This window comes from Pantherophis guttatus, chromosome 1, assembly GCF_059756535.1.
Source record: "Pantherophis guttatus breed Tessera chromosome 1, ASM5975653v1, whole genome shotgun sequence".
Classification (NCBI taxonomy): Eukaryota; Metazoa; Chordata; class Lepidosauria; order Squamata; family Colubridae; genus Pantherophis; species Pantherophis guttatus.
Window position 1 is genome coordinate 233962383 of NC_142063.1, and position 15319 is coordinate 233977701.

Below are 15319 nucleotides of genomic sequence, written 5' to 3' on the forward strand. Positions count from 1 at the left end.
GATTTAGAACACTAGAACAGTTTCAATAGCAGGGTATACCTATGACTGCCTAATACATATGCTTTAAGATACTAAATATCTTAAGGGACATGCTGGAAAATAAATATCTGTCTCAATGTCTACCTTCTGTACTGGCAGACTGGCAAAACGCATCCATGAACACCAACTGGCAGTCAGAAGACATGATGGGAATTCTTTAATTTCACAACATATAGACAGATAGTTTCAATCGGGAAAATGTGACAATCCTAGACCAGGCCAAGTCCAAAAATGCCAGGGAATTTCTAAAAGTCTGGCACTCTGACAAATCAGCCATCACTAGACACATAGACATTAACAACATCTATAGACTATGCCGGGGTGGGCAACTGTGGCCCTTTTACAACCTGTGGACTTCAACTTGGCTGTCTCAGGAATTCTGGGAGTTGAAGTCCACAGGTTGTAAAAGGGCCACAGTTGCTCACCCCTGGACTATGCCCATGATGGCAAACCTATGGTGGCATGTGAGCCCTTGCCCCAGCTGAGCTCTGCACACGCGCCTCCCGCCGGCCACCTGATTTTCGGGTCTCTGCAGCGCTGTTGTTTAATCAAAATGCAGTTAAAACACTCTACAAGCCATCGAGAATATAACTATATAAATCCAACAGGAACAGGAAATGCCTCACAGAAGCAGATAGAGGTAAATCCTAGAGAGGCAGGAAATGCATCATTGAATAATGGAGATGAATGCTAGAGAGGAATAAAGCTACATACAAGGCAGACATAACACCTGTAACAGCGTAGGCATGCACAGGGGGGAGCCCGGGGTGTGTGTGTGCTGCACACCCTCCCATGCCCCTTTTTTGGTCCCGGGAGGTTTCAGGGAGGCGTGCTAGGCCAAAAACGGGGCACGGGGGAGGGGGTCACACGCGCATGCATGGGGGGGTGGCACGAGCATGCGCAGGGGGGTTGTTGTGCGTGCATTGTATTATGGGTGTGGGCACACGTGCGTGCTTTCAGCACACAAGGACAAAAAGATTAACCATCACTAGACTATGCAAAAGAGACAATAAACCAGCCCAAAGGAGAACAAAAAGACCCCAGCACCTCTCCACCAGTAATTAGCACCCAGATCAGCATAGATTAACTCCAAGCTTAACTTCAGACCAACAATCAAGCAAACAATAACCCCAATCAAGAAAGTGCCAAAGAGCCATCAGTAAACAGCTCAACCAAAGAATCTCTAAGACCGCCCCCAACCACCCAGACAGGCAAATCACTAGAATATAAACTGACAACAAACAGCACTCCTTACTAGCACTGATAATGTTACCTATTTAGGGTAATGAAACGTCTGCAAGAAAACAAGCAAGCTCAGAGAGCACCAAGGACCTCTCTACCTTCTGTATTGTCAGTGTTTCTTCTTACCTTAATTGTTCCTGTGTGGATAGGAATCCGCTAATGAGATATAGCTGATTGATATTGACCTGAATGATTTTCATGTCGTTGTGCTGCTGACCAATTCCAGAAAAATGTTTTCCTTTGCTGCTAATCACCATTTATACATGAGCCAGTGAAAATACTATGGCATTTTCATTACTGGGATATATTAACAAATTGGCTTTTTAGGGGGGAAAAGGGAAAGGTAGGAGAAAGCTGGACAACACAGTTTCATCTGAATAGTGCTTTGATCAGGGCATGTCAGGACCAAAGTAATAATTCTGCAAGAGTGATCTATTTTTCACCCCAGAAAACATACATCTTCATGTTTATCTTTTATAACTAGGGGTCTTAAACTTTGAAAAAACTAATATTAGTAATGTGTATGGCCCTCCCCTTATGAATACAATAATAACTTTACTGGAGCTAGCTGTGGGCGAGAAATTAATATATTAAAATTAAAATGTAATTTATATATCCTAACAACTTTCCAAATTTGTGAACCAGTAGGGGGCATGTACAGGCACAACAAAGCCTGACGCAAGTGTTGATAATGCTCCCAGTTTGCCTGTGCAAGGATAAATAACTTTTTTAAAAATCTGTGATCCGTAAATTTCTATGTGACCCTTCAGGGGGTCCCCACTCATTTTGAGACCTCCTGGCATATAAATATGCTCAACTATTTTTGTGCCTCTTACATCTAAACTTGAAAGTACTTTTGAGTGCAGTCTTGAAAAAGAATCCTTTTAGAGATTACTTAGATTTAATAACTCAATGCATATCAAGAGACAAGTACAGATGTAAAGAGGTGATGTACTTGCAAGCAGAGATTAATTGATACTCATGCCGTTAGAAATATCTAAATCAAGCAACCTTGGAGCTCTTTTTCTAAGTCTCCCCTATCTCTATGTAACAGACAGAAGGAATAACCTTGAGGAACAGAAGGAAGAGTCACAACCAAGGCAACAGTCAGATAAAAGAAATCTGAGTTGGGGGCAGAAATGTAATTTGAGAATTTTTCTTGGATAAGACCCTCCATTCCCTACTTCTCACAAAAATAAAAGGAGGGAGATATTAAGATCTGCTAAGATTCTATTACTGTGACTTATAATAAAAGCAATTTTAGCATTCACATTGTTGGTTTCTGTTCTGGTCTACCTTGAAAAGCTGACAATAATAGATGACAAAATTGTTGTTATGATGACAGAATAATTTATTTTTATGAATGTGAAAAACAACTGCTTTCAAATGTGTATCATATCCCTAGGAACAACTCTACTTTCTAAAATAGGATGTAGCAGCTTTCAAAATATACTACTGCAGGACTATTACTGGCAGCTTTTTAAAAGAAAAAGCTAATAGAAAAATAAAAAAAGGAGGGAAGGGCCAATTAATTTCAGAACGTCTTGTCTTGTGGCTCTGTAAGAGATGCAGATCCATTAATTTCACTGTGTAAGAAAGCTTAATGACTTTCTGCACCTTTGAAATTCCCTAATTTTCTCCCTTCATTATGGTTGATGGGTAGAAAATTTCAGAAAGGGAATTATCAGCAGGAAGTTGTTTAAATTTAAAATGATAAAAACCATTTGAGGAAAAGCTGGGTATACAATTTACTTAACAAAATTATAGGCAGGAAATAACTGGTAACCTATGTTTGATTGAAATGCTTTCAGGAGCTTACCATTCAACTATTCTCTACTGACACCTAGAAACAACAGACGTGGTGTATGTTAGCAGTAATTTTAAATGCCGAATTTCTGCTGCATTTGTTTTAACTGATGTACGTTTTTAATAAAACTTGTGTAAGCAGGAGGGACAATGCCTAGACCTTTAGCAGCAGGAGTAAATTTAAATTAGTTCATTGCTAGAAGCATAAAGCATTAATGAAATATACAAGAGAGCTTCTAACAATATTTGTTTAGTGTAACTAACACTTTTTCTTTAAATCCATTATGCATACACTATAGAACCACAGCAAATGCTGCACAATCAGAACTGACCTACAAGTAGTTCTTACCTGCCAATGGTAATTGGGACCAGGAAGTCTGTTACTAAGTGACATGGTCATAAAGTTGACATTATGTGAATGCAGTGATTTATAACAGCAATTCCGGCAGTTCCAGTTGCCATCATTAGGTGAATCCCACATAGTCACAGTCACATTGTTGCCATTTGTTGACTTCCCCATTGACTTTGCTTGTGAAAGTTTCATTTGCAGTAAACTCGCAAATGGCAAAGACATGACTATGGGATGCTGCAATGTCATACTTGCCAGCCAATCCATATCACTAATGTGACCACAGGAAGCTGCATGGTTACAACTATTTAGTTGTAAGTATCTCTCATAACTGTCTATCTAACATAATTGTCAGTGTCATAACTTCGCTGAATGAGTGAACATTAAACAAAGACTACCTGTATAAACATTGCATTCTTTAGCATAGGAGACTGAAGATGTCAAATGAACACCATATATTTACATTCAGAAACGAATAATGAAAAAGAATTAACTTTAATAATTTAGTAAAGTTACCAATTTTCATTTTTGTTTCTTTCAAAAAAATACCATCCAAAACTACTTACTCCTCCTTTAAAGTCGGTGTGCTCCCATTTAATGTTTTCATTAACAGTTTATCAATAGTAATGTCTATGCTATTATCTACTTCTACTGGGATCCTAAAACTAAGGAATGGAAGAAATAAAAAAAAAAGTTTACAGGCATATTCTTTTTGAAATTGATGGTGTAGACTTGGCATGAATAATTTTAAAGATTTACTCTCATAAATCACTGTAAACATGGAACAGTTGCATAAAACTAGATTCCCACATGTAGACTTAAAAATATAGGTTCCCAGTTGACAATTTATATTGTTATTAAATACAGTAAATATCAATACTTAAGAGCTGCCATTATTTTCTGTTGAAGCTTATCAACAAAAGAATCCCTAATACGTTATCTAAAATTTAGAAATATATTTCAGGCAGAAATAATGAGTATGTATTTTGAAAAGTATGTATCTGCTCTTAAGATTTGATAGTACAGTGGCTTAGTGCACCCTGTCATTAACACAGCTGCCTGCAATTTCTGCTGGTTCGAATCTCTCCAAGGCTCAAGGTTGACTCAGCCTTCCATCCTTTCTAAGGTAGGTGAAATGAGGACCCAGTTTGTGGGGGCAATAAGCTGACTTTGTATAAAAATATACAAAAGAATGAAGGCTATTGCTTAACGCATTGTAAGCCGCCCTGAGTCTCCGGAGAAGGGCAGCATATAAATCTAATTAAAAAAAAAAAAAAAAAAAAGATTTCAAATATATTTATGGTTCTTTCCAAATTTCCCCCCTTTTATTATCTCTTTTACAAAAATGCCAATGTTTGCTTGATATAATTTTAATTCTTCAAAACCATTAAAAATTAAGTCCCGTCTTATTTCCAAAAGTGGACATTTGAAATTATAAAAAGAAATACAAATTAAAAGTATAAAAGCTACCCATCAGCAAACCCAGGTAAAAGTCTACCTGAATAAACATACATTTGCCTATTGACAGAAGGATAATCAGCAAGAAACCAACTTTTCTGCCTGGACACTATTTAGTAAGGCTGGGGGTGGGGGGGAGGACATAAATTAAACAAACAAATATTAAAACCTGATAACATCCCCCGAGAAGAATCTCTCCTGTCTATGCATCAGGTCCAAGTCAGTACTTATTTTAGAATTTAAAAACAGTTAAATCTTGATAGGTACAATGTGAATTATCTAGTGCCAAGAGTGTGGAAATGCTTACAAAATGGATAATTTTAGAGGCAATCTTAACTATAGGGGTTTTTTTTAATGAGAATATCTCCTGATGGAATATATCCTCAAGACACCCTGAAGGAACTAAAATTTAAGCTTTACTGCAGACTTTACTACTTCGTACTTTGAGGAAAAAATACAGCTGAAAGTACTTTTATTAACTGTGGCAGAGAGAAATGCAACTAGAAACAGAGGATTCATTACAGGCAGTTTACCAGAAAGCCTTATCCAAGTTTTCAAACCTCATTCACGTAGCATTCCTCACATTTTCTCTTCTCTTGAGAGGAAATATTGAAATGACAGTGACAGATAGAGGGATGTTAAAAGAAAAAAAACAAATCTATTTAAGAATTTCAGAAAGTTAATCCAAATGCTGTAACTTTATTTTGCAAGGGCAGTGATAAATATGTATTGTATTAAAAAGAGCCTTCTTGATAAAGTAACACCAAAGAAAGTTATATAATTTTTTCTAACTGCTGCATAATATATCAGTTTGTACGATATTCACAGAGAATATCCTAAAAGAATATTCAGGTCATAAGTTAAGACAAAACAGTGCGATATCAGTCCCCATCTTTTGATAACGGTGCTGTCTTTACTTGGAGTTGGGGTTTTTCTGGAACGCTGACAGGTGCATCATTTTCATATGAGTGGTTAAAGAACCAGGCTAGAAACTGGGAGATTATGACTTCTAGTCCCACGTTAGGCACAAAGCCAACAGGGTGGCCTTGGGCCAGTCACTCTCAGCCCTCAATGAAGAGAGAAGCAAACCGCTTCCAAAATATTGCTAAGAAAACTGAGGGACTAGTTCAGGCAGTCCCTAGGAGTCAACACTGACTTGAAGGCACCAAAAAATCCCAAACAAATCCTCATTAAAGAAAAACAGAACAAGATTTTTTTTTTAAATTTGATTTATATGCCGCCCTTCTCCGGAGACTCAGGGCGGCTTACAATGTGTTAAGCAGGTGTGGGAGAGAGAATGCATCTCTCTCCCACACCTGAGTTGATGTAGTCCTGTTGGCTTTATCTTGCAGTATCAAAATGTTAGGTGTAAGCATTTGCAGAGGAAAATCAACACATCTGTTTTTTGGGGGGAGGGTTTGCAAATGTTGGGTCAAATATAACCCTAACCCTAATCATAAAACTAACCTTAATCTTACTTTGGACTTTAGTCTCAGGTCAGATTTAACTCTACAAATTATTGTCATGGGATCAGAATCTGCCCATTAGGTGAAGCAAGAACATTGGAACACTTTTCTCCCAAAAGACGTTTCAGAACTTTTATACAAATTAAGTAAGAGAAACATTTGCACCCTAGTTGCCACAGAGACAATGTTCAGAGTAAGACTAATCTCAGGAGAGTTAAGCTAGAAACCATAAGCGAAAGAGGGCTTTAGCAAAAGGTTGTTTGCAAAAGGTTGTGGAGAATCTCCAGAGCGAAGCCATTTGAGAGGAATAGATTTCAAGAGGATAAACTGTTTGTTCTTCTACACAATGGAAGCAATGTGGTCATGCTGGCAATGGAAAAAAAGGAAGGCAAAGGACAGATTGCCTACAGAAAGTACTTGCTTTTTCTTCCTACCCATCTCTCAGAGCAGAGAGATTGGAGAGAAAGAGATTTCAAGAGAGTACTGTACGTTTTTGCCTAGCATGTCCATTGCTCCTAGTCTCAGGCTGTTAGCACAATCACACTGCTTTCAATGTGTAGAAAGGCAACAGCTTAGTGTCTTGCAATTCTTCTCTCCAATATCTCTGTTCTGCAAGGAAGAAAAAGAAAAAAACTTAGATCAGACACAGGGCGTGTGTTGACTGAAGTGGTGATCCCATGACTAAGGGATGCAGCAAAAGTTGTAAATTGATGTAAAGGGCCTGTAATGTTATTTTTTCAGCACCATCATAACTTTGAATAGTTACTGAACAAATAGTCAGGAAGCGGGGACTACCGTAATCCTCATTTAGCGATCATTCATAGTTAAGATGGATAATGAAAAACTTTGCAATCAATCCTCACATTTAACAATTTCTGCAGATCTGTGAAGGAAAGGAAAGCTGAAGTAAGATCAGCACAGTTGCAGTTTTACTTAATAACCTCGCTTAACAACCAAGTTGCAGGTCCCGATTGTTAATGAAGTCTAGCAGTATTTTTGTTCTGAATGATTTAAAATTTCATAGCTATCTGTTAAATTTGCTTCATAGTTCTATTATACTAATGTTTAAATAAATATTGTACAGCATGTAATTTCTTTGATTTCATTGAGAACAGACAAGTTACAGAGACAATGTTCTGAAGCACCCAAAGAAAGGATGTAATACGCCCGGGCATTTCTTGTACTACAACAAATACAAGACATGTCTAATAACATCTCTTCTCCAGCCCAGTACCCTTCATCACATCCAAATTGCTTTTTGGTTTTACAACCGTAGCTTGGAGTGTGTTTCCAGTCTCAGTAATATTGCACATTTTCTTTCAGGGGAAAAAAAACAAACCCATCAACTATGTGTCACTTGGCTTTTCAGAAACCAGATCATCTCTTGAACTCATCCTATATGGGATGAGGTTTCAGAAAAACAGTTTTGTCTCTTTACAAAAAATGGAAATGGGTGGGGGAAGAGGGCCATATCCTTTAAAATCTCAAGAATCTTTAAACACATTTGCTCATTTATAAAAACAACACTCCAGTAAAACCTTAGAGGTATTTATTGGTATGAGGTAGGTTTTTTGTTTTTTACGCTTGATAAAGGAACATCAGGTGCACTGGCCTCCAAAACCCCATCCTATTCTTTTTTGATGGGGGAGTTGAAACATTCACAGATATTTTTTTTAATGAGGATATCCATTTTACAATGAGAAATGGTGAGATTTTACAGAAGTTACGGCTGGAGCTACTTTATAAACCAGAACATTACATTAACTGAATAAGTTCCGTATGTTAACACTTTGCTCATGATTTCAAGTCATTTGCATCAAGAGACAACAGAGAAGAAAGCTACGTATAGGGAAACCTTGCTGCTTCTCCTGCATTCAACTGAGAATCAGTGTCATGAGTTCTGCTGACAGGAAGGACTAGGTAGACTGCCTTCTAACAAATTTCAGACTATTTCTCTTGAAACTGACAAGCTGATACATGTTGAAAAAGAAACATCCTGAGATTTGGCTGTGGAATCTCTTCCTCGGAATAAAGGGCCTGCCCTCAAGAGATTATATTCCAGCTCCTCTCTGTTATAGGACTTGTGCTGGTATCCAGTTTGGCCTCCCTGGGAACATTCAAGGGCAATATATATATAAAATAAGACTTTCCAAAAGAATAGTGTTTGCTGATAAAAATGTGTGGCCCAGGATACACTCTTTTCCTTCCTGTTTCTTGGTTTGGTGTTAAGATTTGAACTTGCATTCAGAATTCTCCTTTCCTGGTTTGTTAATAAGAATTTAGTGAGTTTCCCTGTTGGATATAAAGCGAATGGTGATATAATACCAGGTAGAGCAGTGTTGGTGAACCTTTTCAGCACCGAGTGCCAAAACGGGAGCACACAGGCGCACGGGGGGGGAGCATCGGAAACCAGAAAAGCAGCTCCCTGGTGCGCATGCCGGGAACCTGAGCTTCCAGTTTCCGGTGTGTGCATGTGTGCCAGTCACCTAGTCTTCTGGCATGCATGCGCGCGCGAAGACCAGCTGGCCGACAGGCATGTGTGTACCAGAAACCGGAAGCTCAGCTTCCCGGCGCATATGCATGCCAGGGAGCTACTCTTCCAGTTTCCAGCAGTCCCGCATGCACAAAGACCAGATGGCATGTGCATGCCAGAATCTGGAAGAGCAACGGGCAACAGCTGGTATGCCCAGAGAGATGGCTCTGTGTGCCACTTCCGGCACGCATGCCATAGGTTTGCTATCATGGAGATAGGGTTTTGAAAGTAAAGTCCAGGTATCGGCCTGCCCAGGTAGACCAGATAAGAAATATGACCAGATGAGCTAATTCTAATTTATTGTAAAGCTACATTAACAGAATCTTGCGTATCTGAAAGTACAAATCCCCCACCATCTCTTTTACAACCTGAGAAGCTAGAGAGGTCCTTTCTGTGCCTCCTTCTCCATCCTTTGTGGATCTATGGGCTACGCCATCTCTTATCTTTTACCTTTTCTTTCTTTTATTTGATTTCTATACCACCCTACTCCCGAAGGACTCAGGGCGGTGCACAGCCAACAATAAAATACATACATACAAAATTTAAAAAGCAGAATTAAAATCAAATTAAATAGTTTTGGCCCAGATCCTTCTGATCCTATGTGATCCTATCTGATAGGATAGGATCTGATAGGATAGGATCAGATAGGATCCTATCAGATCCTATCTGATCCTTCCCTAGGCAGCATTTTTTGCCCTGTCTCTCAAGAGCTTTCTCACTTTCCATTACAACATGCAACAAATGAAAGAGAAAGAAAAAGCAGGTGTCCAAACGGAACAGTTTATTAAGAACATTTTTAAAGCCCTACTTTTGAATCTATGCTCCCAAACATCACCACAAAATATCTCTACTCTTTCCAGTTGTTGCTTCATTTCCTTTTTCTAATTCTGTGTCTGTGATGTATTTTATCAAATAACATTTAGTTATGAAATTTCTGCTTACAGTGAATACAATTTGTAATAGTACAGAAAATCTCCAGTCATATTTATTAAACTGGTAAACTTCTCAGCCAGAAAAAGGTGATTCTACAGAATTAACCTTCCATGTTTGTGACAAAATAAGCAAACGCATGAAACACAAACACATTCTGCTGGTGTTCTGCCAGAGTTACCTTGCTTTCTCTGACATCAGGACTACAGAAAACCAAAGCAAACAAGAACTCAAGCACAAATCTTTTCAGAGATTGAATTTTTACATCAGACAACTTAACACATTTCTCCTAACATTCTTGTCAGGGAAAAAGCAAGCATTTCACTTTAGTTATCTGTCCAACGTTAACTCTGAAGGTTTCAAAGTGAAACAGGGATGGCTGGAATTAAATAGACCATTGATGTTTTCTTTTATAGGTATATAAAACTGGGTGTGGGGGAGGAAAAAAATGTAATGTTCCAAAGGCTATAATTTTGGTTTCTCTTTAAGCTGTTCATAACAGAAAATGTACATGTGCATTAGCCCTTTCAGGCAAGAAATGTAAAATCAGTGGAGCTAAGGATAGCATGCTGTGTGTGTGTGTGTGTGTGTGTGTGTGTGTGTGTGTGCGTGCCTGCCATTAGCCAACAAACACATACGCATGTTGGATAATGGCAGAGTTTTGTATCCTAGTGTTTTGCATTAAAGAAAATGTCATAATCTATAGATTCTGTGGTCGTTTCTCATCAAGCCACAATCTAAACAGACTGAATTGATTCTAAGAGGAACGGCAGTAATATTTATGTTGAAGTTATATGGATCTGTCAAATCCAGTGATTCATTTCGCTCCTGAACCATAATTTCCAGTTTTTCTTTATTAAAACAAAATCTCCACATGGCTCTAAAATTGTATTTCTGGAATAGGATTGAAATAGTTTAGAAAAAAAAAACCTGTATTTCCTCTTCGTGATTTTCAACCTCTTATATGAGATAAAGTAATGAAATTGCTTCTTGTGTATTCATTCATACAACTTATATATTTCCAAAACAGAGTAAGACCAAAAAAATGCAATCTGATGTTGTCATTATTATCCAATTTAACAGAATGACTCCTAGGAGTGACTTTTCCCCAACTATAGAAGACTATATTCTTTTCCAAACAGCCTTCCTATCTGAATCTTGCATTTATTGGAAAAGTTCCTCCCTCAAGCCAGCCATGGCCATTTCAATATTTTGTTATGCAAGCATATGGATACCTGTCCCCTCCTTAAACGATGATATCCAAAGGGTAAACGGAATAGAGAATTCTTATTTCTGCTTGAAACAGAAATCACACTGACCTCAGATAAAATATCCATAATGTATCTTTTATATTATGAACTCGGGGTTTTATTAAAGCCAGCAATTTATTACTGTAAATAACACAGCGATATTTGTACATTTTTTTTGGTAGTTTGCAAAAGAATTTTCCCAAAGATTAGAAGAAGTAAAGTGCTTTTTAAATAAATTGGCAAATGCACTCTTCCTTTACCATATGGTCCTGGTGCCAGAACTGGCTTGTAAAGAAAATAACGTTAAGATGACATTCTAGTAGGCCCTGTGAAGTTTGGCATCCCAACAAAATCTGCCCAGAGTTATCTTGAGGTAAGATGGGTGGCAAAAAATAATGAATGAATGAATGAATGAATGAATGAATGAATGAATGAATAAATAATCCCCCCCCCCCTCTCTCTCTCTGAATGAAATGGGGCAAACCTGAGACAGTCTTCTAACTTGTTTGTAAGGCTTGGGCTCTGGTAGAGGATAAAGTTCAAGTAAGAATGTACAAGCTGAATTAGCACCCATTTTAAGAATTATTGTCCCATCTCCTGTTTCCGCTCAAGTACAGTTTTAAGAAACCTTAAAGAGGCACAGGCTTCCTTTGCTCATTCAAGTCCACTGTCTTGATGCTGATTCTTTCTCCCAAATAGTATAGAAACCCTATCGGGTGATTGGATAGCTACATCCTCCAACTGAGTCAGGGTTGATGGCTTCCCTAAAATAGAGGAAATGAAGTTGAGCTTCTCCCCTGAAGAGGAATAAACTGAGGTTCATCATACTCTATCAGAGCTCTACTTGGGTCCCTGACTTTGAGATCCCCAGGGATTCAATAGCAAGTAGTAAGGTAAAGGTTTCCCTTTTCCAGTTGTATCCAACTCTAGGGGGCAGTGCTGATCACCGTTTCCTAGCTGAGGGAGCCAGAATTGTCCGAAAACATTTCTATGGTCATCTGGCCACATGAGTATATGCCGAGGACAGAACACTGTTACCTTCCCAACAAAGTGGTACTTATTTATCTACTCACATTTGCAAGCTTTTGAACTGCTAGGTAGGCAGGAGCTGGAGCAAGTAATGGAAGCTCACTCCATCACACAGTGCTTGGGTGTCAAACCTGGGCTGTCAGTTCTCCAGCTGAGAAGCTCAGCATCTTTATCATCATGCCCCCTTAGCAGTAACATACAAGTAGTATGTCAGCAAAACTGCCCTTGGGAGCTTTCCCTCAGTAGCAAGGATCACTACAGCATGTTATTAAATTAGATTAAATTGATAAGTAGAAATACTAGTTATGGCTAAAATGTGGCAGATAAGTCTCTCCAGTGAAAAAAATATGGCCACAAGCATGATGAACTCATTGGATTTTTGGGCTTCCTCCATTTATGAAGAAGATAGAACCGAAAGGAATTTCCCCAACACAATGAGTAACCGGAGCTTTGGAAATTTATCTTCCAAGAGCACATTCCAAGACAATGCTGTATGACTGATGGTGACGAGCATAACTCAAAGGGCAGAGAATCACCCGACACGTCTTGCACAGAGGAGGGGGGGAAATGTAACATTTTCAGTAAGTTAAATAGGTGAATACAACACCATCTCCAATTTCATATATTATCTTCCATTTTGTGCATAAGAATGAATAAAAATGATTTATTCAAACCATAATTGGGTACTAAATGAAGAGAGCAAAGAAAGGCCAATGAAACATCTGCTTTTATTAACTTTTCCATTTGGATAAAGATCTAGATTCCAAAGCTTATTCTTGCAATGTTAAAATATGATGTCAAATAATAAGACTTCTTTACCTGGAAGGAATTCATCCAGCGAAGAGAAGGAGGCAACGAAACATTACTCTGAGATAATATCAACAGAAGTTCCAAACAGGTTTTTGATGGAAATGTGAGCGGAGAGACTCCAATATCTTCTCTCCATGCATCAACAAGGCTGGAATGAAACAAGAATTCTGTTACCTCTGAATGTAATATGCAGGGAATTTAAACTTTTAATAACTGAAAAACAACAAATATTGCTTATAAGCAGGTTTAGCTGCACAGAAATAGAGCAATGGACATAATGCTCTCTTGTTAAAACCTTATTCAATTACTTAAGTGGTTGGCCTGTCATCGTAAATGTCTAATGAGATCATATTTATTTTTGGATTCCATTTATAGGAGTAGCGAACTAAATGCACTGAAGACTCTTAAGACATATCAGAAGATGCTACTACTGGCATCCTCAATGCTGTTTTGGTTTCTGCCATGATCCTTGCTCCATCTGTTCTTTGATACAAAAATACAGAACCTAGCATTCTGCAAAGCCAGGCACATGCATGGGGTACCTTTATTTACAAGGATGCTCCTTGGACTATTATTTTCTTAGAAAATAAAAAAATGGGTATCTATTCCATTTGCTTCAGAATGTTCCTATCTATCCAGAAAAATGACCCAAAAGAAAAAACAAACAAACCCCAAACTCAAACACAGCATAGTACATGAGAAAGACATGAAAAGTATTTTTTTAAAAGAAGGCTCATTATACATTTCCAAATGTATAAATTATGTGTTATAAATTAATTATGGTATAAATTATATACCATATTTTTCGGAGTATAAGACGCACTGGAGTATAAGACGCACCTTAGTTTTTGGGGAGGAAAATACGAAAAAAGCTGATTGGCAGGTGGACGGCCACCCAGAATACCTCCTATCAGCTGTTCCCAGAGGTGAATTTTAGCAACAGGTTCCTTGGTTGTGAGCTCTGTGCTTTGCTTTTTTTTTTTTTTTTTTGCTTTTTTTTTCTGCCTCTGAAACTTCTGAAACTCTGTTTCAGAAAAAACTTTCTTTCCTGCCTCTGAAAGCCTCCAAAACAGAGCTTCAGAAAAAAACCCTCTGAAGCTCTGTTTGGGGGCTTCTTTTCTGAAGCTTCATTTCTGATGCTTTTTTCAGCCTCTAAAATCTCCGTTTGAGAAGCTGGGTAGGGCTACATTTGGAGTATAAGACGCACCCAGATTTTCACCCTCTTTTTTGGGGGAAAAAGATACGTTTTATACTCCGAAAAATACAGTATATATAAACCATGGATTTCTGTGTCCTAGCTGTTTCTTAGCTACAGCATTTCATCTTTTACACAATTATGGCAATATAATAATTATATGCTTGAAATACAAAAGAATGTTATTATCTGCAAGATAGCAATAGCACTTAAACTTATACACCGCTTCACAGTGCTTTACAACCCTCTCCAAGCAGTTTAGAGTCAGCCTATTGCCCCCAACGATCTGGGTCCCCATTTTACCGACCTCGGAAGGATCGAAGGCTGAGTCAACCTGGAGCCTGGTGAGATTCAAACTGCCAAATTGCAGGCAGCTGGTAGTCAGCAAAATCAGCCTGCAGTACTGCATTCTAACCACTGCGGCTCTTGAAAATAAACAAGTTATTTTATCAAGATGTGGCAAGATAGGCAGAGAAGAGTAGAATGAATTCAGTTCAAAAGCATAGATAGGGTTAAAAAACCTGCAATATTTCCAGGATTTGGGAAAGTTTTTTAAAAGGGAGTTAGGCCAGTTTTAGTTCATTTCCTGTGAGATAGCTTGGTTTGAGAGGAGAGGAGAGGAGGAGGAGGAGGAGGAGGAGGAGGAGGAGGAGGAGGAGGAGGAGGAGACTTGTCCAGTTATCTGACTAATTTGAACTTGAATCTCTCTGGTGCCAACCCAAATCCTCATCATTATACTTTTCGCCTGACCAACAAATTTGATAAAATATGCTGTTGTTTTTGTTATTTTAACCACTGTATCTTAATTCTCGCCAGCTGACAGGGTAAAAAAGATGCTTGCTCTGATGGAGTATGCAATGAAAAACAGCCTCTAAGTATCTCTAAACTGCTTATGCCTCAGTCAGATCCTTGAGGTTTACATGAGTTTATATGCTGAACCATTTGATTAAAAATGTGTTTGTATTCACCATACTTGGGCAACCTATCCTGCACATACAATCCCTGCAGAGTGATGCATGATGACAAATCTCACTTCTTTCAACAGCAGCTCATTATACAGCCTTCTGGAGCATGCACTGATGAATAGAGCCCCATTATGGTGGGATGTCAAGAGATTAAAAACCAAAACGTATCAACACTTCTGCCTCTGTTAAAAATAAGCTAAGGCTGACGTTATGAAATTCATCTCCCTTGGAGAAGTGGCTAGCCCAG

The 15319-nt window shown here is 38.4% G+C and overlaps 1 protein-coding gene across 1 annotated transcript in view; it reads right to left on the minus strand.

The window, feature by feature from the left end:
- UBE3D (ubiquitin protein ligase E3D) overlaps positions 1–15319 on the minus strand; it is a 58860-nt gene that overhangs the window by 7735 nt on the left and 35806 nt on the right. The window contains exon 9 of the mRNA XM_034431836.3: positions 12922–13060. Within this exon, the coding sequence (XP_034287727.2) occupies positions 12922–13060 (139 nt within the window). The remainder of the gene's footprint in view (positions 1–12921; positions 13061–15319) is intronic.